The sequence below is a fragment of the Lissotriton helveticus genome, chromosome 7 (assembly GCF_964261635.1).
Source record: "Lissotriton helveticus chromosome 7, aLisHel1.1, whole genome shotgun sequence".
In the NCBI taxonomy this organism is placed as follows: Eukaryota; Metazoa; Chordata; class Amphibia; order Caudata; family Salamandridae; genus Lissotriton; species Lissotriton helveticus.
Window position 1 is genome coordinate 122,423,619 of NC_136068.1, and position 24,554 is coordinate 122,448,172.

General features: G+C 42.7%; 1 protein-coding gene across 6 annotated transcripts in view; it reads right to left on the reverse strand.

The window, feature by feature from the left end:
• The window catches only part of TCEA2 (transcription elongation factor A2), a 620,358-nt gene extending 596,364 nt beyond the window's left edge, over positions 1–23,994 (reverse strand). The window contains exon 1 of one of the 6 annotated variants that reach the window (XR_013598494.1): positions 23,625–23,993. Coding sequence is in view for 3 of the 6 variants with exons in the window: in XM_078651653.1 (XP_078507779.1) it covers positions 23,625–23,696 (72 nt within the window). In the remaining 3 variants the exon portion in view is untranslated. Of the gene's footprint in view, positions 1–23,624 lie in introns of all 6 variants that reach the window. The other 5 variants (XM_078651653.1, XM_078651650.1, XM_078651655.1 and 2 more) reach the window with 5 other exon arrangements.
• Between the last annotated feature and the right edge of the window lie 560 nt (positions 23,995–24,554).

Below are 24,554 nucleotides of genomic sequence, written 5' to 3' on the forward strand. Positions count from 1 at the left end.
ATCTCCTTAAAAATATAACCTTAACTCCAGGATCAGACTACTGGCTGTGTATGATAGACGTCACATCGCTCTACACCTCAATCCCTCACAACGAAGGCCTGGAAGCCCTAGAATGGAGCTTACTAAAAGAAGATTTTGAAAATACTCAGAAAAATTATCTACTAGAATTGATGCATTTCGCATTATTCCACAGCTATTTAGAATGGCAAGGAAAGTTTTTCAACCAATGCAATAGTACATCCATGGGCTTTGGGGGGGCTCCCTCATATGCCTGCATCTACATGTCTAAATTTGAAACTGATCATATTCTGAACAATCCAGACTGGAAAGATAACCTGATTATCTTTAAACGTTACATAGATGATATTTTTATCCTATGGGAAGGTGATAAGCAGAAACTAGAAAGCAACATAAGATCCATCAACACACGGAATGAACTAATCAAATTTACCCACAAAATTGACAATCAATCCATTGCATTCCTAGATGTGAAAGTAAATATTGCTGACTTGAAATTCACCACGAAAGTTCATACTAAACCAACGGATAGAAATTCGAGCTTGCTTTATCAAAGTTTCCATCCTGATACACTGAAAAAACATCTTCCAACCTCCCAATTTATCAGACTTCAGAGGATAACATCGGACTCCCAGGAGCTGGAAACCACATTAAATGATCAAATACCAACAGAGAGGATATCCTCAAGATGTCCTCGATGAATCAATCAAAAGAGTTAAAACCTTACCTAGAGACAAACTCCTAACGCCCAAAGTGATCCCGTCAGAAAACAAAACAGTATGTGTCCTAAAACATTCTACAGAGGCTCCAAAAATCAAAAGAATAATCAACAAACACTGGGGTTTGATCAACAACGAGCCTGACCTTCAAGGTTTATACAGTGACCATATCACTTTCGCTTTTCAAAGGTCAAAGAACCTAAAAGAAATTCTAACAACAACAAAAAATAGTAAAATCAAGCACAAAGGAATGTCCAAATGTTTAAACTGCGTACATTGTAATAATGTTATGGTTGGGAACATCTTTATGCATCCCTCAAAAGGATACGAAATACATCTACAACATACCAGTACATGCGATACTAAAAATACAATTTACGCAATAAAATGTCCCTGCGGAAAAATATATGTAGGACAGACAGAAAGAAAAATTAAAGTTCGAATAACCGAACACAAGAGCAACATTCGAGCAAATAACCCTAAATCTACGGTAGCCATACATTGGATGGAAGCCAACCATCAAATATCTCAACTAAAATTCACGATTCTGGAGGTAATTCCACAACGCAGCGACACGGATCCAGTTAAGCAAAGACTGAAAGCAGAATTCTTCTGGATCAAAAAACTTAATACCCTGCAACTCACAGGGATGAATGACCGGATCGAATATTCATGTTTCCTATAATAGCTTCGCTAAGAGGATTACTCCCCATCCCCAATTAATCATAGATTCATCTATATGTCGTCATCAATGAATCACATTAAGATATATATTGTAAATATTGTGTATAGTCATGAGCTAATATGTATGATGTATAATACACAACTATTGTGACCCAACATATATATTCCTATTTTTTGATTGGTCTTCCTTATGTCGTCAGGTAGTATTTGAACTTGACTGTTATCATATTATTTGCTGAACATCTATATAATTATTTTTATGTTTTAGATGACATCACACGCACTTTATCCTTCTGAATCACGTTTTTATTTACGTTTTCATTTTTCTTCTTCCTATTTGCCGTCTATGTTAAGTACATACACCGCGTCTTACACACCGAGTATTTCTTTTATATCTACTGAAGCCGAACCACCTACATCACGTGACTGGCTTTCCGGCTCCATTTAACTTTATGCGCGAACATTACCTCTCGTATACTAACCACCACGAAAGTGCCTGAGGCTGTCCACAGTGTTCATCTCAAGTAAGTTCCGACACTTTCCATCCCCTTTTTCGGTCCGTTTCTCTGCCATAGCACTACTTTGGTTGCTAGCATGTCGCACATCGGGTCTATCTGCTATTTACGTTTTCACCACGTTTGTCGTTTTTTACTAATACCGTATGCTCACATTCATTATATTTTTGGCACATTTTATTTACCCGCTCTTTAGGCACTTTATATACCACACAGTTGCTCCAGCCTGGTTAACCTTTTTTCGTGCTTATTTTGTTCATTCATTGTACTAACACACATACATTTGAGTGTACATATCATACTCATGTTACTATTTTGGGGCGTTTGCTAAGGTCCTGTATCTTGTCATTCACAGGCCCCTGACGAAGGGTCATAATTGCTGACCCGAAATGCATTGGGCAACTAAAAAAACGTAATTGTTTGAAAATGAAATTTACCCTTATGAAACACAATAAGGAATGAGAACGGCTAAATAATAAATCATTGGATGATTTAACGATCAACTATTCGGACTACTTATTGAGTAATTTGATGATAATAATTCACGAAGAAACTTTATTGTTCCCAGTAGAACAGTGCGCACGTCTCTGTGAGAGGCCTTCCCCCTCTACATACTCTCAACAGTTTTTCCAAGGCACGGCAAGGCACCGTGTGTCAGACGTCAGCGCCACCTGAAGAAAATTAATAAGAAAAACTTTGGTATAATTTTTTATAGAGTGCAAAGGGACAACAAACTTTACGTATTCGAAACATTCTAATTGTACATGGTTGCTGAGCTTAGAATTTTTAAGTATCAGAGCCACATCACCCCATCTTACGATCATGATCAAAGCAGGTAATGAGTTAGGATAAGTAGGTTTATGGAAGGAAGGGAGGTTTCATTGAGTCAAGTTTAAATCCATAGGTTGAGATATAGATTAGGAGTGATAACGGAGTATTCTTAAAACAGTGTTTTTCCTCTAACCAATAAGTGTGAAGTAAAAAGCATAGAGTGGAGGGGAGTCCTCTTTCGGGGTTAAATTCGAAAGGAATCTCAATAAGATTTTGGAGTTCTGTCATCCGGTTTTAAAGACATTTTAGAGAGAGAACATGATTATGACTAATAAATTAATGTTATAGCCATCAGCTCTGATTCGGAGGATGGGAGTGGTCTTTGTGACGTCTGATTGATAATCATCTACTAGGTCTTTAATGTTCTCTGAAACGAAAGGAGGCAACGTTCTTCTGGACAGAGTAATGTTCTGTTTCACAAAATCTCTGGGAAATACATGTTGCAGCAAGATTCACTGTTGCCAAAGGTAACTTACAGGATCCATTACAAGAATGTCTAGTGGCAGATATTTTGGAAGAGAGATAAGTTTCACGGTAAGAGATTCAAATGCGTCACTTAAGGTACTGAAAGCAGTAGGGAGTGACTTGTGTGTAGTCTAGAAGCGCGATTTTAGGATGGGGGTTGTGTTGTGAGATATAAAGTGTGGTGCAGATGTGAGGGATCATGGCACAACCAGTAAAAGAAGTGCTTGAAATTGTCACTGTATATGGATATAAAAGCAGTGTGACGGAATATGTGCTAGAAAAGTGGAGGATAAGGGCAGAAAGCATTAACTGTCATGAAAGGTGGTAGGGTATCAGTGAGGCATTAATAAAAGTAGTTACTGAGAAGTTCCTTAAAGTTCCTTAAATGTAGGAAGTGAGAAGACATTTAATAAAAGAGAGAACTGAAGAAAAATCATTAAGTTCTTGTCCTACAGCCTGCAGCTTCAATCCGCTGGAGAGTTTCGACTTCCCAAAAAGTGAAAGTCCAAACATAAAATCTTCACTGCGACTTTGTCCTGCAGCTCAACGACGAATTCTCATCCTTGAACATAGTCAGCTGAACTGATGCAGAACTTTATCTTGTCAGTAACTTTTTCTTCAAAAGTTCTTCTAAGTTCGAAGGTAAGCCAAGAACGGGCCCCAACAACCTTGTGCATCTGAACCACGCTCATTCATGGTTGGCCATAACCTTTGACTTCTCCCCGGTCTCGCACTACTAGATTCCAGAGGTTGGCGATTTGATCTTGTAGGTGTTAATTTTCTCTAACAACTGAAAATTCAGAACTCTGGTTCTACCGATTGGATTTAATTTGCTTTGGTGGCAAATTATTTATTACATTTTTCTAAATGTGTGTGGGATTTTTCTTTTTCTTATGTTGTGTTTTAACTTTTATTAGTGGTTATGTGCTGGATAAATACCTTACACACTGCCTCCAAGTTAAGCCTTACTGTTTTAGTGCCAATCTACCAGAGGGTTAAATACAGGTTAATTTAGCTACTTTTGGGATTCACCCGGACAGGGACTGTGGATGTTGTTTGAGAAAGGTCTTCGCCCCTCCACCAAGAATCAAACTTCCTACACTAGGCATCATTTCGTCAGTGTCATGTTATTGACCCTTTGCATATGATGGGCACCCCTGTTAATAAACAGCTAACAATAGAATTTATTCGACAACCCTAGTATATAATGCTAGAATTGCCGTAATGGGCATGCAGGTCATATTCTACCCATGGTGGGCAGTAGAACCTGCAAGCATAATGAATGTGACAACGCGGCATTTGGGGGGGGGAAAGTACAAGTAAAAAGGTCAAAATAACATAAGTGGTAGCTCTGCAGTCTACTGACAGATGAGATGTATATCTCAACTATGCTACCATGTTCTATCAACATACTTTAAGTCATAAAAAGAGGCTAAATGAACTTGGATGGGGTGGGTCGGAAAACGAAGGTTAGAGAGTAGAAGCATATAAAGATACTACAGACCTTCAATCAGACCTAAATAACATTAGTGGTCTGTTAAATTGTGAACTGCACTTCCATACATTTTGTGAGGTTCTGAAAAAATAGCATACAATTTACAAAATTTGCAAAGATTTGTAGGATAAAAAAACAATTTACTTTTTCCTGAAAAACGGCCACATTGATTTTTTTGCAGGAGAATATTTCCACAAAACCAGGAGAATTTTGCCACAGGTACAACTAAAAAAAAGTACCCAGCTGCACCACTAGAATTAGCAGACTACTATTGACATATATATTGAACAACTGTGGATGTTCATTAAGTTGTCTTGAATTGCAAGAGGACATAATGGGGTAAGAAACAAACTCAGTTCTTAAAATAGAATTTCTAACATTGAACAACAACAAAAAAATGTGATTTTAAAACATTTTGCTCAGTCCCAGCCGCCTGCACCATAAGAAAAGGTAGAAAATCAACAGCTTCTATAGCAGCACTATTGCCACAGTGGTGGACTCACGTTTGCTCCGTCATTTACACAGAAAGGGCTTAGTTTTTTATGATTACATTTTTAAAAACAGATGTTATGCAAACAAGCAGTAGTGATATGTAGAGTGTGTCTGTGATAACCTAATCTCAGTTTCTAGTTATGATTCACCCAAGTAAACAGACAAGCAAGTAGCCAATCTAAATTGAGCAGTAATGCAATGCAGTCTGTGAACGTGCCATTCAGCTCAGCTCAGTGTACTTCAAACTGTCACTTAAATATTTTTGCAATGCACCGCATCTTTAAAATGGTGATCTGTTTTGTCATGGTTTGGAAGTCTACATTACAAGTCACCAAGGAGTTCCATAACCATTTAGAGGAACAAGGCGGAAGGCTAAATTCCTCTATAAGGTTATGGAACTATGAGGGAACTTGCATTGTCCTTATTATGTACGCTAGGGGGTACTTTATCTCACATAATACATGGTCACACCATCCCATTTCCCAAAATCCACCCAGAATCGTGGTCTGTAGCTCTTTCATATCAAAGAGCAAGCATGTTTGGAAACATGAAGAATAAAAATAAAACCTCTAGTGCAAAATTAAACACTTCTAAAACCTGTTAGATATTTGTTGCTTACAGATATTAGATATTAGAAACAGTTCAATACAAGCCAGTTTTTTTTCTAAAGTTGTGGTAGCTTGTAATATGTAGAAATATGCAGAAAGATTCTAGCTTTTCTCTGAGGAGTGCAAAAAATAAACATTCTTTCTGCTTGTCACGGAATGCTATTAAAATAGAGCAGAAGAAAGAAAAGCAATATTCCGTTGCTTTAAACAGCTGCTTCAATAATGCTCTATGACCTGACCTGCCTTTCACCTGGGCTGCTGGCTTTAGCAGCAGACATTATGATGTCAGACCTCTACTGTAATAACATAAAATAGTCAATAGCCTCCAGAAATCTACTCGCTATGGTGAGTCAGATTTCATCAGGGCAATCTATTTTTAGTGCCTATTGGCCCATTCTGGTGAGCTGACAAATAACAGATGTGCTATTCACTCACAAAGTGAATGAGCAATAAAGATGCCTTTTAATCTTGTCATATGTGCTCTGCATTCAGAGACAGAGGTAAAAGTCAATTTGTCTTCTTACATATACTTTTCTTTCTCTGACTGCGATGTTAGAGGATTTTGTAAAGTGAGCTGTCCGATAATCATGCTGTGCAAAGCATGTGAAATTAGAAGCTGTATGATGTCAGGTTTTTTTCTAACACAACATTTAAAATACCTAAAAAGTGAACTGCACAAACATTTCAAAATGTATTTCAGTAGTTATGAAAGTATATTTTGGAATTCTGTGTGGTGAAAAACTTTTTTATAGGACTAAAATCAGAACACTTTACTTGGTGACGTGCAAATAAGTATTTTTTCTTAAACATCGTTTAGGTGCAATAAAGTTATAATAAAGTATGTTAGTGGGAACGTTTGTGGCATTTTCAATGACAAATGTGCAGCCTGTAAAGGACAGTGCACTACCACATAATGCTTTAGTAATATATTTATTAAAAGTGAGTATTTTTAAACATGAACTAAGAACTATTCCTGCCTTCCCTCCTGATGAAAATGCTATTAGTGAAGTAAGAGCAAGTCAGGGGGCCATGTGTAACCTATATGAGGGCCAGATTCATATTCTACATGGACCAAATGTTTAGTCTATCAATCAAAAAGAGGTTTTTTGTAAGACAGAATGCTGAACTTACATATTTGAAGGCGCTCTCGTGTGAAATAAAGAAAAGGCAGCTCCATAAAATAAAATATTTGACTAGGATCACACAATTTGAGACCGGTTTACGGGTTAAGTACATTACAGTTAGGTTGAGTAGATTATTCAGGTCTAGTAACATTTTTAGATTTTTCGAGGCCTGGTCGAATTCTCACGTCTTTTCTTTATTATCAGCAACAGGGTGAGTCACAAGTCACCAATTATAAAGTAATCAGAGACTGCTGTTTATAAAGGGATTACAGATTCCATTGTATTATATTGAAATAATATGTCCTCAAGATTACATAAGAAGGGAAATGTAAGCAATGGAAAAGTACTGTGAACATATTCATAAAGTCACCAAGACTAAGGCAGACTCAACTGCAAGGCGACTTACAATTAATATGGTATTAATGTTCACTGGTATATTATCACTTATAGTCCTACTTTGCTGATTTTTTTATTCAACACTTGATTTCCTGTGCAAATGCTGGTGCTTCTATACCATTTTGGGGAAACCCCAGTAATTTTAACATAGCAATAAACAGCATTACAACGTCCACAGGCCCAACAAGTCTCTTAACTAGAAGCACATCCACCTCCATTTCAAACAACTTGGAATCCAGCCAATGAGCAATGAGGTGGGTTTCCAGAGCTCTCTATTCCCCCCTGTGGGCCACCACAGCACTGATTTCATCGCACAAGTATAAGGCTATATAGAATAGTTAGTGGAGAACTGGAGTTACAAGCAAATGACTAATAGCTTCTGAAGCATTGTATCCTTAACTGATTCACATGCTTGAATCAGAATAATAAGCCGTAAGAATAAATGAAGTGGGAAACATGCTCACCTTCAATAAAAGAGTAGAAGTAGTCATTCTTAGCACATTGAGGAATCAGTTGCTATTTTCAAGTTCAGACACTGTGCCTCATGAACACGTGCCTGCTTTTTCACGTAGCTACTCACATTTCTGTGAGAAAATCTTGTAGAATGCAGCTCTCGCCTACATGTTTCTGGTACAATACCGTCACCCTACCTCCTACGTGGTTCTTCACTTTCTTGAGCCAGCAAATGACCCAACCTTGAAAGCCAGTGGGTAATGTCCTGTTTAGACAGGGATGGGCTTCTCTCTGGGCACCCAAGCGAGACGAAGAGTTGGTTGATGTTCTTATACGCATTGTTCATTCCAACTAAAATATAATGCACTGATGAACATTCAGAGAGCATAGTGCTCTCTCATACAACTTTGAAGTATTTGAGACAAAAGAATGGAATACTGCTGATTTGTTCGAATGGAAGATCAAGGGTATCTTGGGTGAGAACCTTGAGCTGGTGGACAATGCGACGGTCTTGCATCAAATGCAAGAGTGGCTCATTTATTGCAAAAGTTTGAAGCATATACACTCTCCTTGAGAAAGTCAGTGCCATTTTCCAAGAGGCTTGTGGGCTGGCTCAAAAGGTGGGAGCACTGGTTAACTGAGTACTGTTTTCTGTTCCCATGTTGAAAATAGGCGTAAAAACTGGTGAAAGGCCCTAAATAACCATCTCAAGAACTGTTTAATGATCCTTTGAGAAGAGGAAGGGAGAATTGCCAAGCATTCTGAAACTTAAAATAGCTAATCAATGGTGTACTTAAAACTGTCCGTAGCAAGGTGGCGAAAACATGGTAGGATCTGATGCAGCTGCATAGCTGTTAGCCTTATGCTTGCACCAGTATTGCCCAGCAATCTGAAGAGAAGACCAAATTTGTGAATTATAGATGGGGAGGTACCAAACTGTTAAGCTGAATGACTTCCAATAGTGGTGGACAAGATGATCTCTGTGCCGGAAAAGCAGCAAGGGGTGGATTTTCACTGAAGATGGGGATTTCTGGACTGCCATATCCGGTAAGTGAACCACAACTGACATAACAAAACAGGGGCTATCAATATCAGCAAGCAGGACTCAGCCTTGGTCTTCCTCAGCTTTCTTGGAACGAGAACAAACAGCAAAAAAGTGTGGGCATAGACGTTCTACCACATCATCAAGAAAGCATAGCTTCTGGAGCCTGTACCTGCTTGCACAGTAAATGCATTTCTTGTTCTACAAGCTGGAATGCAGACCTTGGTTGAGTTAACCATACTTCCTGAAGATTTGTTACTGTTGATCCTGATGCAGCTCCCATTGGTGGCAACTTGAAAATGGAGGAGTGAATATCTGAATGCTTGTTCTGGATCCCAGGCAGAGGTTCCACAGATATGCCTACTTTGTTTTTGAATGTTCCTTTCTTGAGTAGTTGAGACTCCTCCTAAAGCATGCAAAACCTTACGCCTCCCTGTTTGGTAATATCATAAATGGAGATCATATAGTCTTCTGATCAGGCAAACCTAGCCTGCCAGTAGTAACAGGAATGCTTGGAGGCCCAATCTAATGGCCACAGCGCAAAGCTGTTTATGTGGAGTGAAGGGATTCCTCTTTTTATTTGAGACCTCAGTGAATAGCTCAAGCATTAAAGTTCCACATATTTCTACAGAACAGTCTCCTATCATTAAGATTATTAGTTCTGAAGGTGTGTTCTGCATAGAGGTGGCCGGCAAACTTACTACAATGTAGTGCTTTCTTGAGGTGGCAAGATGCCTTCATAGTGTCTTGCATGATCCTGTTGACTGCTGGTGTTGCAGGGTTAGACCTTGTTGAATCGGTCCCATCCAAAGTTCGTAGAAATGAATTAATCCTATGCAGGATGACAAACGTTCCAGCAGCAATATGCACGTCCTGACGTTTTTAACTCAGTCCAGTGAAAGGAAACGCCTTGACAATTTGCGTGTGGAGGACAGCTTCCACAAATTGATTCAGTGTAATGGGCATATGGGAGACTTTTGGAAATTGAGGGTTAGACCCAGCTGATGAAAATGATCAATGTAAGACACTATTCAGACTTAGGCATCCTCTGCCAAAGGTGATTTTTATTAGCCAGTTCTTCAGGTAAGCTCCTCCAAAGAAAGGCTGCAACTGGTGCCAGACACTTCTGAGGTAGATGGCTTTAAGGTCGAAAGTGAGGATTTTGAACTGGTGCTGCTGCCTTGCCATGCAGTATCATAGATACTACTTATGGTTCGTGAGTATGGATACGTGGAAACAAGCATCCTGTAGATCCAAGAAGACGAGGAAGGCTCCTCTGTAGCAACAGATTCATCTCTTTCAGGGTGATCATCCGAAAGGAGTGTTCTTTTAGAAACCGGTTGAAACCAGAGGTCCAGGATCAGACTCCATTTCAGCGTTTTCTTCTTCGTTAGGTAGAACTTTGAGTGCAAGTCCAGGCAGTGCTTAATTTGAGCCGTTGGTTTCCAGTGCTCGGCTACAGCACTGACAACAGTCTGTCACATAATGGCACAGTCTGTTTAATTTAGAGAGGAGCACAACAGTTGTTTTTTTATTCAATATACAATATAATTGACTGATACCTGTCACCCAAGCCTCTCTTTTAACTTTGAGGGCCTGGAATAGTCTGAATTGTCACACCTGTAGGGGTGCAATGGTTAGTAGTTCTGTTGGTATGGTCATTGGCAGCTCTGGCAGTGCCAATGGGTGGTGCAATCTGCAGGGGCCTCCTGATGACTTCCCTGGCCCTTACTTTTTTACAAATTGAGCACGGAGCCCAGGTTTCTTTTAGGCAAATGGCACCTTTTCAACACTATTTTGATAAGGATTATCTTTTGGGGTTCTCATAGATGCAGATGGTGTTCCTCACACAGTGGGAGATGGGGTGATTTTGGTTTGAATTCCAGGGCTTGCACAGACTGGACCATCTACAGTAGCCAGCGGTCCATATCGATTTCAAACCAATTGGTTGTTGTAGGCTCCTTACGTATGCTTGTGAATGGACAAACCTTCAAAAGGTTGTCAAAGAGTCTCATCTGTAGAGGAGAGCAAAAGGGAGTGTGCTAAGTCCGCATTGATTTTAAAAGTTTGCAGGACATCATTCACTTGATTTCGAAACTAGGTTTGCCGATCAAAGGGCATCTACAATACTTCAGCTTGCACCCCCAGAGGAAAAGTGGTGGATTTAAGTTAGACTTTCCTCCTGACCACTGCAGCCACTGCCAACAGGTGCAAGCCAGTTTTGCCATCCCATGGCAGCATCAACTATTGATGCAAATGTGTTGACTCCTTCCTCAGCCATGGCTCTAGCCTCCTACTTATCCCATGGGGTCAGATGAAGCAGTGGCAACCTGTTCTACCACATCTCACAGCTGTACCATCCTAAGAATGCCAGAGCATTCACTGCCTTTCTTGAAGCTGCTGACCATTACCAGACACTGTGCCCCAAATTGATGTGTTTTCATATATCCCAAAGAAAATCATATTAATAAAAGTGTGTGACTGACACAGCACATACTCAGACCCACCCAGATGGCTAAACCCCTGCTGTCTTTCTCAATTCAACAAACTTTTAAATAGCAGGATTCAAAAGTTGAATTGTGTCATTTTTAGGGAGGTTATAAATAACTGTATCATGTTCATTGTTTTAATCTTTTCATGTATTTATATATAATTTTATTCATACACAAATTATAAAGAGAGCAAAGACATACAGCATTTATTGAGTGAGGAGGCAACATTTACTGGACTCTTATTCCTATTATATGTGATTATGCAAGTATGTGATATAGAGATGAATTCTTAAGAAGTTTGTAAAGGAGTCAGTAGTAGACTATGCCATTGGTGATGCACAAGATCAAAGTTGCCTTGAGCATCACTACTAAACGGAAACATGGGTTACCAGGATCACCGTTGGGCCGCGGCCGCTATTCTAGAATACGACTTCAGAGGGATGGTCAAACAAGCTGGTGTGGAATCAGGTACTATGTAATTCTTTTCAAGGAACGTCAAAATCGTCTGAACTGTTGCTAGCAGTATCGACTGGCTTCAGCCTGTCTTCTACACATAGTCCAAGATGGTTATCGACGTCACCATCCGTCTTAGATACTCTTTGAATTCATGAAAGAAGCACTGCTGCTCTACTGCAGATTAATTATCTTAGCTGACTCTTATGAAAGGCATGGTAATAGGAGATGTCAACTGATGGCAACTCAGGTTGCAGGTTTTTATTTACATTTTATGACATGAAATCCCTCCATTGTTCATCATCTTGGTGTGCTTCCTCGTTCACTTATATTCCAGAACCTGCCTTCCTCCTCTTGCTGTTTGGCATAATAGTCAGTGTATTAGTGGACTTCCATACTTTGTTCATAGCAGTATTAGATACAGAGCTCAGAAGTGGAGGTGGCTCATGAGCAATCGATAATAGAGGTTGAGGCAGCGGAGATGGTACAATCCTGTTGAGGAGGCAGTGGGGTTGGTCCCTGTGCAACACAACAGAGCTGAGCGACCAAGTTTTGAAAAGGCTCCATCGTCTACTGGAACTTATTCTAGAAAGTCACAGGACACTATATCCTAGGTGGGTCTTAGTGCTCATAAGAGGTTTCATATGGCTGTTCCTAATACCTTTAGGCACCTACCAGCACAGGATCTTGCATAGCATATTGTTGCTCAGAGCTTTGTGGATCATGGAAATGTTCTCTAGTGCCTTCTCCATGAGGCAGGGCTCGACAAATCCACTCGCCCGCTCGCATTTGTGAGGGAGAACTGATGAGGAAGAGCTATTTTTAGGTCCTACTCGCCCTTTCTGGCGAGTTGTAAGACAAACTAACTTTTGTCCTCTGTCTTTGAAAACGTAACAAATGTGACAAAATAAGATTTAAAGCATTTTTGTTGCTCACAAAAGGAATGAGCAATAAATTTTGTTAACTTGTCACTTTTGCTCCCTTTTCAGAGACGGAGGTCACGTAGGTTGCAGTTGGGTCGAGGGGATTTTCCAATGTACTAGACCTGCAGGACTAGTACCATTTTTCGAGCCCTGGAGGTGATCGTCATATTCCCCTTTTTTTGTAGTCCAGTATGTAGTGGACTACAGTAAGCTGTGTTGGGCTGTAAGCTGGGCCCAAAGCTTATTCACATATCTCCACATCCATATCCAAATCCAGAATGTGGCCAGGTAAATGCATTGACACCTTCAGTAGCAACTGTGAACAGTCCAAAACACCAAGGATAAGGAAAAGGGATTATACGCTGTTGGTGTCAGGATAAATGAAAGTATTATCGCAGATATTGTAAACAGTGGTGGTACCAACTAAGCCTTCTTGCTAGACTACAGGGTGGTACTCGGTAGCGTGGCAGTCTACACTGCGACCAGGGTATTTTGCCAGTATTGTGGTCAGAGGCATCCTCAACTGGGGTAGCATCAAAAATAGTCCAGTATGTAGTGGACCTCTAGCAGTGTTGGGCTGTAAGCTGGGCCCAAATCTTGTTCACAGATCTCCACATCTTATTTATTTATTTATTTAAGACATTTGTATAGTGCAGCTATCACCTTACAGGCATCCTGGCGCTTGTGGCTTCATCGAAGTGGCAGCACGAAAAGTAGCAGAGAGCAGAGTCCGGCAGGTTAAGCCTTCGGAAACAGCCAGGTTTTGACCTGTTTCCTAAAAGGGAGAAGTTCCTCTATTTGACGAATCTCCAAAGGCAGACTATTCCAGAGTTTGGCAGCAGCAACTCCGAACGATCTGCCCCCGGCCCTAGCCTTCTTGAATCTAGGCACGCTCACCAAGCAAGCAGTTGCTGAGCGCAGTGCTCTGGTAGGGGTATACCAGGCAAACATGGCTTGCAAGGAGCTAGGCCCAAGCCCATGCAGGGCTTTGAAGACAAGACAGGGAGATTTAAAGGACACTCACTGCCTAAGCAGGAGCCAGCGGAGTTCCGCCAGCGCCTCTGTGGCCGAAGACCTTCTGGGCCAGCCCAGAGCTAGTTTGGCGGCAGCGGACTGAACTCTTTGAAGTCTGTCTAACAACAGGCCAGGTGACTTGAGCAGGAGCGCGTTGCAATAGTCAAGGCGGCTTAAGATGGTACACCTGACTACCAAAGCTCGGGCCTGTAGGGGAAGTAACGGTAAGATCTTTCGTAGGGACCTGATAAGAGCGAAACAGCTGGACACCGTTTTCGCAACCTGCGCTTCCATGCTCAATTTATTATCCATCATAACGCCCAGGTTACGAACAGTGGTGACCGGCAGAGTTTTTGTTACTGATTCTGGAGGCCAGAAATTAAACGGGAAAGGGCGAGGGATCCGACTTCCAGCACAGAACAATACCTCAGTTTTACTGGCGTTGAACTGTAGTGAGTTGTTATGTAACCAACTAGCCGTATCTCGCAGACAATCGTGAAAAGTCTCCAGGGAGGTTAATTCCTCACCCTCCCAGGAGAGGATGAGTTGAGTATCATCTGCGTAATTGATAGCATTAATCCGGTGAGATTTTATCAACATAATCAGAGGTTTCAGATAGACGTTGAATAAAATCGGGCTAACTGCCGAACCTTGAGGCACCCCATGAGTCACCGGAGAAAAGACAGATTGAAACGGGGGTAGGGATACCGCCTGTTGCCTATCAAGTAGGAAGGAGCGAAACCAGCGCAGGGCACCACCACCCACCCCGGCCTCACTCAGCCTTTCCAGGAGGATCACATGACTTACCGTATCAAATGCGGCAGACAGGTCAAGCAGAATCAGAGCCGCTGCTTGACCTCTTTCTGCACGCATCTGAAGGTCCTCCATGGCAGTGAGTAGAGCTGTTTCGGTTCCATGGGCTGGGCGAAAGCCAAATTGCATTTCATCCAGAAATTGATGATGCTCCAGATGTTTGGAAAGGCATGAACTCACCCAGCGTTCAGCAATTTTTGCAGGGAACGGTAACAAGGAGATGGGTCTGTAATTCTGTGGACAATCTGGATCCAAGGAGGGTTTTTTTAACAATGGAGATACCAGAGCCTGTTTCCAGGAGGCAGGAACCGTGCCACTAGCCAGTGACTGATTGCAGATCCTACAGAGGGTAGGAAAAAGTTTGTCTCCATAGTCTTTCCAAATTTTATGTGGTACAGGGTCCAGAGGTGATCCCGATGAAATACCCCGAGCCAGTCTGCCGAGGTCCTCCTCCGTAATAGGAGGAAACTCCAACAGACAATGGAGAAGCGTGGCTCAGTGGTTAGAGGCGGCAGACCCGGAAGCTGAGATCGGCCGTGGACAAGGGTTCGATTTCCCGCCTCGGCGGGTCTCGGGCTCAAAAATTCCACAGACTCGACAATTCTCGCTCCGGTGCCTACTCAACTCACGGGGTCACACTCTGCGACTCTGGGCAATAGCTTGCTTAATCTCCACTACGGCCCCTCACGGCGGGATGCCTGGCTTTCACCTTGTGGATACCCTGCCGGGGTATCTCACAGGGGAATACCAGGACGGGTTCCCTAAGCAAGCGCTTTGATACTGGGTCGGTGATTTGCGCTATATACATACATTTACAATCAGCAGGCTGCCATCCCAGGTTCCCGACTCCAACATCGGCACCTCCGTCCCCCGGACTAGTGGAGCAGATCATAGTAGGGGTGATACTCAAACTATGAATAATGGCCTCAATTTTGTCCTTAAAAAACAGAGCCAGGTTGTCACAAAGAGCCTGCGTAGGGGGGATCTTTTTTTTTTTTTAACAGTCAGGCCGTTCAAAATCTGAAAGATGCTTTTAGAGCTATTTGCAGCAGTACATATCGTGGAGCAGAAGTAATCGGATTTATGAATCATGGCTTTATATTCGGCAAGTTTAGCTTTCCAGAGCAGTCTACTGGTATTTGTATATCCTTGCCTCCATTTCCTTTCAGCCTGTTTGCAGGCTAGTTTTAAAGCCTTTAATGAGTCATTAAACCACGGAGCCGAAGCTCTGCCCTTATACTTGCGAATTTTTAGCGGAGCAAGAGAGTCTACTCTCGTGGTGATCCTGAGACATAAAGTAGCATAGTTCTCATCGACTTGACAATCTGAAGAGAAACTATCTTCCACATTGAACACTGCATCCGTAGTTCTCAGCCTCCCAAGGGCTCTCCAGTCCCTACACATAAATTCAGTGGTAGCGCCCTGTACCTGTGTCTGGGGCCCCTTACTACTAACATAAAATTTAAGAAGGAGATGATCAGTCCAGTCCATGGGCAGGAGTTCACTCAGGTGTACTAGCTGTGGGACCGAAAAAATCAAATCAAGCCAGTGGCCTGCCATGTGAGTGGGTTCCATAACGTATTGGTGGAGCCCAACACTTTCACAAGAATGAAGAAGATTAAGCAGCCCCGTATCTAGGGAGCCATTCAGCCACAGGTTAAAATCACCTAAAACTATCAGTTTATTGTGGGAAACAGCCATATTGGTAAGGGTGGTAAGTAATGACTGTTGTTGCTGAATACTGAAGGTCCCGGGTGGTCTATAACAAATGATCCCCGTGAACACCGCCCCAGTGTGACTATTGAAAGAAAGGCCAAGCAACTCAGTCCCACTAACCGGGTCCACGTCTATGGTCTTAACCTGCCAGGAAGCTCTAAAAATCACCCCCACCCCACTGTCCTGTCCTTTGGGTCTAGGGAGGTGAAGGACTTTATATTCCTGTGGGCAGGCCCAACCCAGCTCGATTTCCCAATCAAGGTGGGTCCAAGTCTCGGTAATGAACAAGGCATCTAACTGATGCGATTCCACCAATAATTGAATTTCCTCTGCGTGTTTGGGCAGAGATCTAACATTGAGGAGTCCGCAGGACAGAAATCCCCTGATCACTAAGTCGTTCAATGGAAGAGCAGAATCAGCGAACGAGAGGTGTCCCTCATGCGCGTACTCACCCAAATTAAGTAAAGTCTCTCGGGAGTATAGTGGGGGAACTGCAGCCGGGAGAAACGTACTCCCACAGGTAAAATGAGCAGCATAACTGGCACTAGGCGCGACTTGGGCGCGGACGGGCGCAGACAGGCTTGTCTTTGGCGCGTGTCCTTTTTTTATGGAGCCTGCTCCTCAACCCCTAGATCGCGAGTGAGGGCTACCCTAAAGATGGCGGGTCCGCTCGCACGGACGAACCTGGCCAAGTAAGTACAAGACAGGAGCAAGGTCGCCCTGTTTCTGGCACTATAAAAACACAGTATACACCATAAAAGTTGTAAATCACTTTTTTTTTAAATACTGTTTTAAGAGCAAGAGTATCGCCGCTAGTGCAAGGCAGGCAACCGTGCTGGCAGAGCCCTACCACACACGAGTCACCACCTCGGGAGCCAAAATGTGGGCAGGTAAATGCATGGACACCTTCAGTAGCAAGTGTGAACAACAGTTCAAAACTCCAAGGATAAGGAAAAGGTATTATAAGCTGTTGGTATCAGGATAAATGAAAGTATTATCGCAGATACTGTAAATAGCGGTGGTACCAACTAAGCCTTCTTGCTAGACTACAGGGTGGTCCTCGGTAGCGTGGCAGTCTACAGTGCGACCAGGGTATTTTGCCAGTGATGTGGTCAGAGGTATCAAATGGGGTAGCATCGAAAATAGTAAGTTCTTAGTTGACCACACGTAGCACACTATCCAGTTTGGGGAGGGGGGTGGGAGGAGTCTAACAAGGGCTCACTAAAACTCTTTTTTTCACAATAAGTTGTACACATAATGCTCAGGCGCTTTTTATTTATTTATTTAAACAGTTTCTTTGAGGAAAGTTTGTTTTTCTCTTTGTGGAGCCAGAAACAAGTACCTTTAAGAACTCTACTTATGGAGCTTCCATATGATTTCTTTTTTCACACCACTTTCGTGGAAGTGCTTACTGGGTTAATTGACTGAGAATCGTCAGTTGACGAGAGGCATTCCCTTTTGTGGGGTAAAATATCTTCTTGCTGAGCTATTAGGACAGCCTCCTTTCAATGTTTTTCCAAGAAATGGAGGTAATTGACTAGAAGATATCAAGACGGGAAGCCTTATGGGTTGAACATAAGCAATAACTGCACTGAAAGTGCTGGTTATTTCCTTATACTTAAGCCACAGGAGCAACACGTTTTGAAAACACATTTCCTTACCTGCCATGATGGAAGTTGAAAATGTCACCCCTGTACCAGAAAAAGTATAAAATGCCCCAGAGCCAACACACAAGAGACTAGAGCTATGATTTCCTGGAGTACATGGAATATGTTGAATACCAAGTCAACGACTAAGTTGGAAAGCAAAGAGCAGAGCTCTTTCCAGGGACTCCATCATACAATTTGCAGTAGCAATTTACGCTAGGGTAGCCCGTAGAGGAAGTAGATAGAGCTCAACACACTGACCTGAATGGTTGATTTTTTTTAATGAAGTGGATGATCTACTATACAATGTTGTTGCTCTCCTAGTTATTTTTCACATGGTTTATACCTGTAAATCCCAGCCTGAAAACAGAGACTACTTTAAGCTTGTGTTGTCCCACGTGATGAAAGATCCAATGTGGGACAACACAAGGTCCCGATGGCTTACTCTTTACTATAATATAGGGTGGCTATTGCAGTCTTGAATCAAGCTGATAACTGATATTAGGTGGCAGATATATATATATATATATATATATATATATATATATATAGTTCTGGGTAACAACGCTTTACCTGTGGCCTACTGGTCCTCTCTGGCAAAATTCACTCTTTCCACATAACTGGGCTCCTTGTTTCACCAGGATATCAAAGTCATATTGTACCGTCACCCGCACACTCATCAGCAGCAGAATCGACTACAGCAACACACTCTATCCCGGCATCACCCAGAAACTCCTCAAGAAACTACAGAACATTCAGAACACCTCAGCCAGACTCATCCTCAACATCCCCCACCGCAGCCAGATCATGACCACCTGAGACTACCTGAGACCACCACTGGCTCCCAGTCAACAAAAGAATTACATTCAAGCTCCTCACAAACGCATGCAAAGCCCTACACAATGCAGGACCTGTGCACCTTAACCACCGCCTCCCACGCATCCGCAAGACCACGACCAGAGGTAGATCCTTCTCCTACCTCGCAGCAAAGACCTGGAACACCCTGCTTCTGCACCTCAGGCAATCGCAGTCACTGCCTCAATTCAGGAAGGACCTCAAGCCCTGGCTCGTCGACTGAACCACAGAGCTTGCGACAGACCAGCCACCCCCCGCACCTGGAGACCTGGGCGAGTTGTCACCCTCTATAAGCTACCTGATTGATTTGTTGTGTCCCTAGGGAGATAGGTCTATATACGTGGTAAAGGCTAGACCTTACCTGATTGATTTGTGGCATTATGTGGATGCACATATCCCTTGTACATGGTGTCCGCATAAGGACACAGTACCTGCAACCCATAACTGAAGGTCCTTCCCATGTTTCTTACTAATGGAAGTGATGTTTATCGCACACCTCACCACTGCTGACTTTCTGGGGACATGGAGAGAATACACATTTTGGATCAGAGTCAGGTCAGGTCACCATCCAGGTCATTACTCTGTCAGGGAACAAATGTGCATTACTGGAGAATACTATATTAAGCACAGTTTTGCTTTTTTGACAGCTCCGTTTCCAAATAGCTTAAACATACTTGGGATGTCTGGCACGTCATTCTATAACTTCCATCCTTAAGCCATCTATGGGTTCCTGCTTTTAAGTTCTATGCAGTTATCTGGAAACAGAAGAGGCCTCATTTGAATGTCAGGTCTCTTTATCCTGTAGAAACCTTTCTTTAGCCAGCTTGGTTTGTTCCCTTTGCTCATTTATGGAGAAAGCCTGGACAGATGAGCCCTCTTTGATTTGCCAACAGTTATGGTTCTGAACACAGGACGACTCTACAATGGCCTTCACTATCTGTCTAGGACCTTATGAAAAGGATAGGAATCGACCCCTAGGGATTGGTGCTTTTATTTGTCCGGACTTCTGCAAATGCTCTGCAGCAACAGCTTAGGGAAATATCCAACAAGGATGAAGTTTTTATAAGTTGCTTTATTTTTCCCTCCCCACGGAATTACACCTCTGATTGTGATAAAACCTATACCACTGAAGAAGCCCTCTATTGTAACCCGCCTTGAAGGCCCAAACTGTACTGCCCACATGAACGGAGGGGCAGTCTGAACTGGAGAGCTGGCCACCTCTAAAATGTCTTGAACTACATAGAGGGAGTCAAAGAACTGTGCCTGTCACAACCATCAGTGAGGAGCCGGCTGGTTGCAATTGAACCAGATGTCATATGCCTGATCCGAGGGAACGCGACAAAATTGGGCCATCCAAGGACTACACCTGGTTGAAACTCTGCACTCTCATTACCTCCCAATTTTATATACCCTCTGCCCACACTCAATGTGACAAAGGCTTTACCCTTCCAACTTTAATCTTTGCAATTTGTCTCTGTGGCAAGTAGCTCAGATTCCAGTAAACTTCAAAGGAGTTAAAAGTTGTATGAGCAGATTAGCACAAACTTTACTTTCTAGTGGATTGCCAGGGTCCATTTGTGTACTCGTCTCCTGAAACAATTTGAAAATAGCCGGGCATTTGAGAGAATAAGCCCCTAAAGTTTAGAACACTAACAAATCAACTGTGGGTGTTATTTCATTTGGAATACCAATATTGTCACCTTAACTCTTCGCGACTTCAAGGCTAGTTGGCAATTTATGCGGCCCTCCTTAAGCTGTGACAAAGTCCAAACCACATAATCTGTAACAGCCCATCAGATCCACAATGGCTTTACTGGAGAAAAGGCATGTGAACCAGCATTTTTATGGCGCATTATTCCCAGCTCTCTTTTCAATGACAGTTCTGAAAAACATGTTTGCAGGTTCCCAAAGGCATGTGCTCAAACCACTGAGCTATCTTCTGTGGAATCCTGAAAAGCTAAAAATTACAAGAAAAGGATATTGAACGCAACATTTGTAATATTGAAAAATTCCGTCACCTAAAAAGCACTAATTGTGGAAAAAAATGAAACCAGAAGTTTCCACAGAAGACTTGCCACTCTACACCCATGCAATAATATTGCCCCAAATTCCAATTTACTTTGAATTATGAGGCACCTGCATGTATGAACTAGAAACTGCTTGGGACAGTCTAGGTTTCTTGGCGTGTTCATTATTTGAACTGCCTACTTTACCTACCTACTTTTAAATATGCAGCTTTTATTGAATAGTACTGAATTTAGTCATAATAATTACTGTGTCAAATAATCTTAGTTCTAGACTTCTAGTGTAACCCAGACTGCGTGCGCAAACTCCTCTCAGAAAGTGAAGCGTACAACAGTTGCTTGCTTAGCAAATCAGAGTTTAATAATAGCTGATGTATTTGTCCACCAGCATGAAACGGCAGTAATCACAAAGGTCCTTCAACAGAAAGCATAAACGACCACAAGTCCCACAAAACAGTTTCATAATGGTGCATAAGTTGTATGAATTTGTAGTTCAAGACTTTAGGGGACATGCAGTATCATCCAGTAATGTCCACCAAATTTAGACTAGAAACCCTGGCCGACACCAACCCTATAAAGGAGTCAGCAGTGCAAACCCAGACTGTGAACAAACTCAGAAGTATGGCTAAACCTTTGGGTGCAGTATACACTACCTTACTGATGGATGGCTTAGACCAAGTTGCTGACAGTCAACCTGATAAGGAAGCCAGGGACTCAGACCTGACATCAGTCTGACCTCCCCAGAAAACCCACCTCAAGAGAATCCCATCAATACCTATTTCCTCTCCCCAGTGCACATTAAGTAGCTGATCCTACCCCCCATCCCTGCCATAGATTAACAGTCAGCTATCAAACTCAAGAAGGTTAACAATGAGGACAGGGGTATTTATGAACTGTGTGTTGTGTATTGTAGTGTGAAGGGAGCATTGATTCTGAAGTTTGGGCTTACTCCACAAAAACATTTTTAACCAGTCCCACAAGAACATTAAATATGTAAACATGACAAAGAGTTTTCGTCTGGGGTGCAAAAGAACTAAGGAACTATAATGAAGAGGTGTCATAAGAAAGGCCTCTATCTAGGAGCATGTAAGAAATCCTCGGGAACTAGTGAATTAGAGCAGTATGAGGAATAAGTAATAGAATCAGCAATATTGAAGAAAACAATTTGAGGAGTTGGAAACGCGTGCAGCATAATAAAACCAGTAGATCTGACCAATTTTTTTCATAATCCCTTTTACATGATTGAAAGATGGAGCATTAGTGGAGGGATAATGCCATCTCCACGGGTGTTGTCACTTTTTCCAGCAAGTTTTTGCTTAGTTTAGCGCAGGAGTAAACCAGTAGGTAGGCAGACTTAGTTGGAGGTTTCGTCCAGTTTTTTAATGGGGCAATCTTATCTAATAAGTATACTTATTACAGTATACAATTATTCCTCTGGAACATAACGTAGTACTGGACCTGGGTTAAGGAGAGCTATTCAAAATGGACCTGAGCTAATGTCCGTGTGGTTCTACTCAACACCAAGGTATCCATAAGAAAGGAACGGCTGCATGGTCAGACCATGTACAATTAAGTGGAAATACACTGTTAACTCTTTAATCGATTTATAGTACTGTGCCACCAGAGAAGGAGTGGGCTCGATCCCTTTTGAGATCATTTTTTTTCGCTCTCTTAATGGTCCCCTTCTCTGCTGAGGGGATGTTTTCGGCAGGAATCAAACATTTGTGGATACCAGGATATCCTGGTCCTCAAACTGGATAGTCTGCAAGCTTACAGAGACAAATGGTGCAGCCATTTTACAATTAATATTACAAGCAACCCCGCAAAAACTTCCAAACACGTGACCTGGATCAAGCAATACCTCCGGCCGGAAGTTAAGGCATCAATCCGTACGCCCACTCGTGAGGATGCAAAGCGTGAGCCCCTTCCTAACCCTCAACATGCATCTGAGAACTGTGTCTCAGGCAGGGCAGTCAGGCTTGCCTTAGACCCGATTGACGCACAGCGGTAAAGGAGTGGTCCTTGAGCGCTTTTATATCATTTTTGGCAACTGCATTGGTGGCCTCAACTTGACAAGAAAATAGAGTTTTTCTACATATAGTTTCTCTCTTACCTTCTAGGTCACAGTAAGTTATCCCGACTAATGCACAGAGCAAACTTCATCCAGGCAATCACTTCCTTGCTACTGTAAGTGTCGGCACAAAATGTCCGGTAGCAATGTTGTGAAGGGCACGTACACTGACTTTCAGATGTAAAATGTGCAGGTAGTCAACACCTGCAGATTAAAGCACTGCCTTGAGCCTAACAAGAAATGTCATTCATACCCTGGTACTCAACTGGTTTAGGGCGATGCCCTTTAATTTATAAAACGTTTCCTCTGGAGTCTGTGCTTTGCCGATTTACTTCTTGACCACGAACGTAGTAAATTAAAGGAAGTCTACTGATAGAATTCAGTAGCGATTATAGGAGGGTTTTTTTGTAACTGTACCCTACAGACATAATATACTCAACAGTCCTTCTAGAGCCACCCGACCACCCGTTTAACACCCATCCAGTAAAACCAATGTTGGGTTCTAGTAAGTTCTCTACCCGTCTAAATTAACTCGAGGATTTCTCTGGTGTCGTATTATGTAGTTTGGGTTGACAATTGGCACGTTATCTCTTAAACTGCTGACCATTTTGAGTGCTTCCCTCCCGGACAGCAACACTGCCGGGGTTTGGGGCGCTTCAACTCGCACTATCAATCATGTCGGATCTTTCATGGCGGTTTCCCCTCCATCCCCAGACAGCGGGTCCAGGCCGGACCCTTGTGCACCGGGGGTGCTGGGAATCCGGCCAGGACTCACCGTCTTCCTTTTGGACACCATCTTGTCCAGTTTCTTGGCGATGCGCAACACCTCGTCCTCCTTCACCATCATCGTCCCGTCAAGAAAGGGCGAAAAACTCTGTGACGGAGGCGCTGCGCCGTGGACGGCGGGAACACTAAACCTCGGCTGCCGCTCTCCGATGCCGCCGCACGAGCACTATTTCCCACAACTACTGGTCACCCAGTCCGCTCTACACAAACACCAGAAATCCTCACGACACACCCCTTCCAGCTGTGTCCTGGAGGCACCGTTCAAACAGTGCGGGTGGGGTATCGATGTCCTCTTTTGGCCGTTGGGATTCGTAGTTCATAGCTCCTCTTCCTATGTTAAGTCTGGATCTAGGGAGCAAATGATAACTACATCTCCAGTCGTGACCCGCGCGGCCCGACGCCTGCAGTTTATGACGGGAATTGTAGTGTCGGTGTTCAAGCAGAACGTAAGGCAGCACATTACACTTTGCGGGAGGAGGCCTACGTTTCCCAGAGTGCCATTGGCAGGCGCTCCGAGCGGAATATTCCAGTCAGGGATGGGCGCAATGCTATGGATAGGATGCAGCTGACAGGGCTGTAGCTGTGGTACCTGAGCTGCGCCCTTCTTGGTAAACAAGCTTTAATTACGGTTCAGTTTTTTTTCTTTTTTTCAGTTGAACCATTGTTGACGAACTGGCCTTTTGTCCGCGTGCCGTGCTCTGGATGTAAAAAAATAACTTCGCTGGTGTCGTTTTTCGCATAACATGTTTTGTGGACACGTATTTCGAGAAAGGCGTGCCCCAAGTAATATTAACTTCAAAACATACCTACGAAACGTAGAACATCTATTGTTTTATTTTACTTTCTCTTCTCTCTCGTTTGTATCTGTAAAGTGTAAATACGTAAAATTCTCCTCATGTAACGGACTTGGGGGCATATT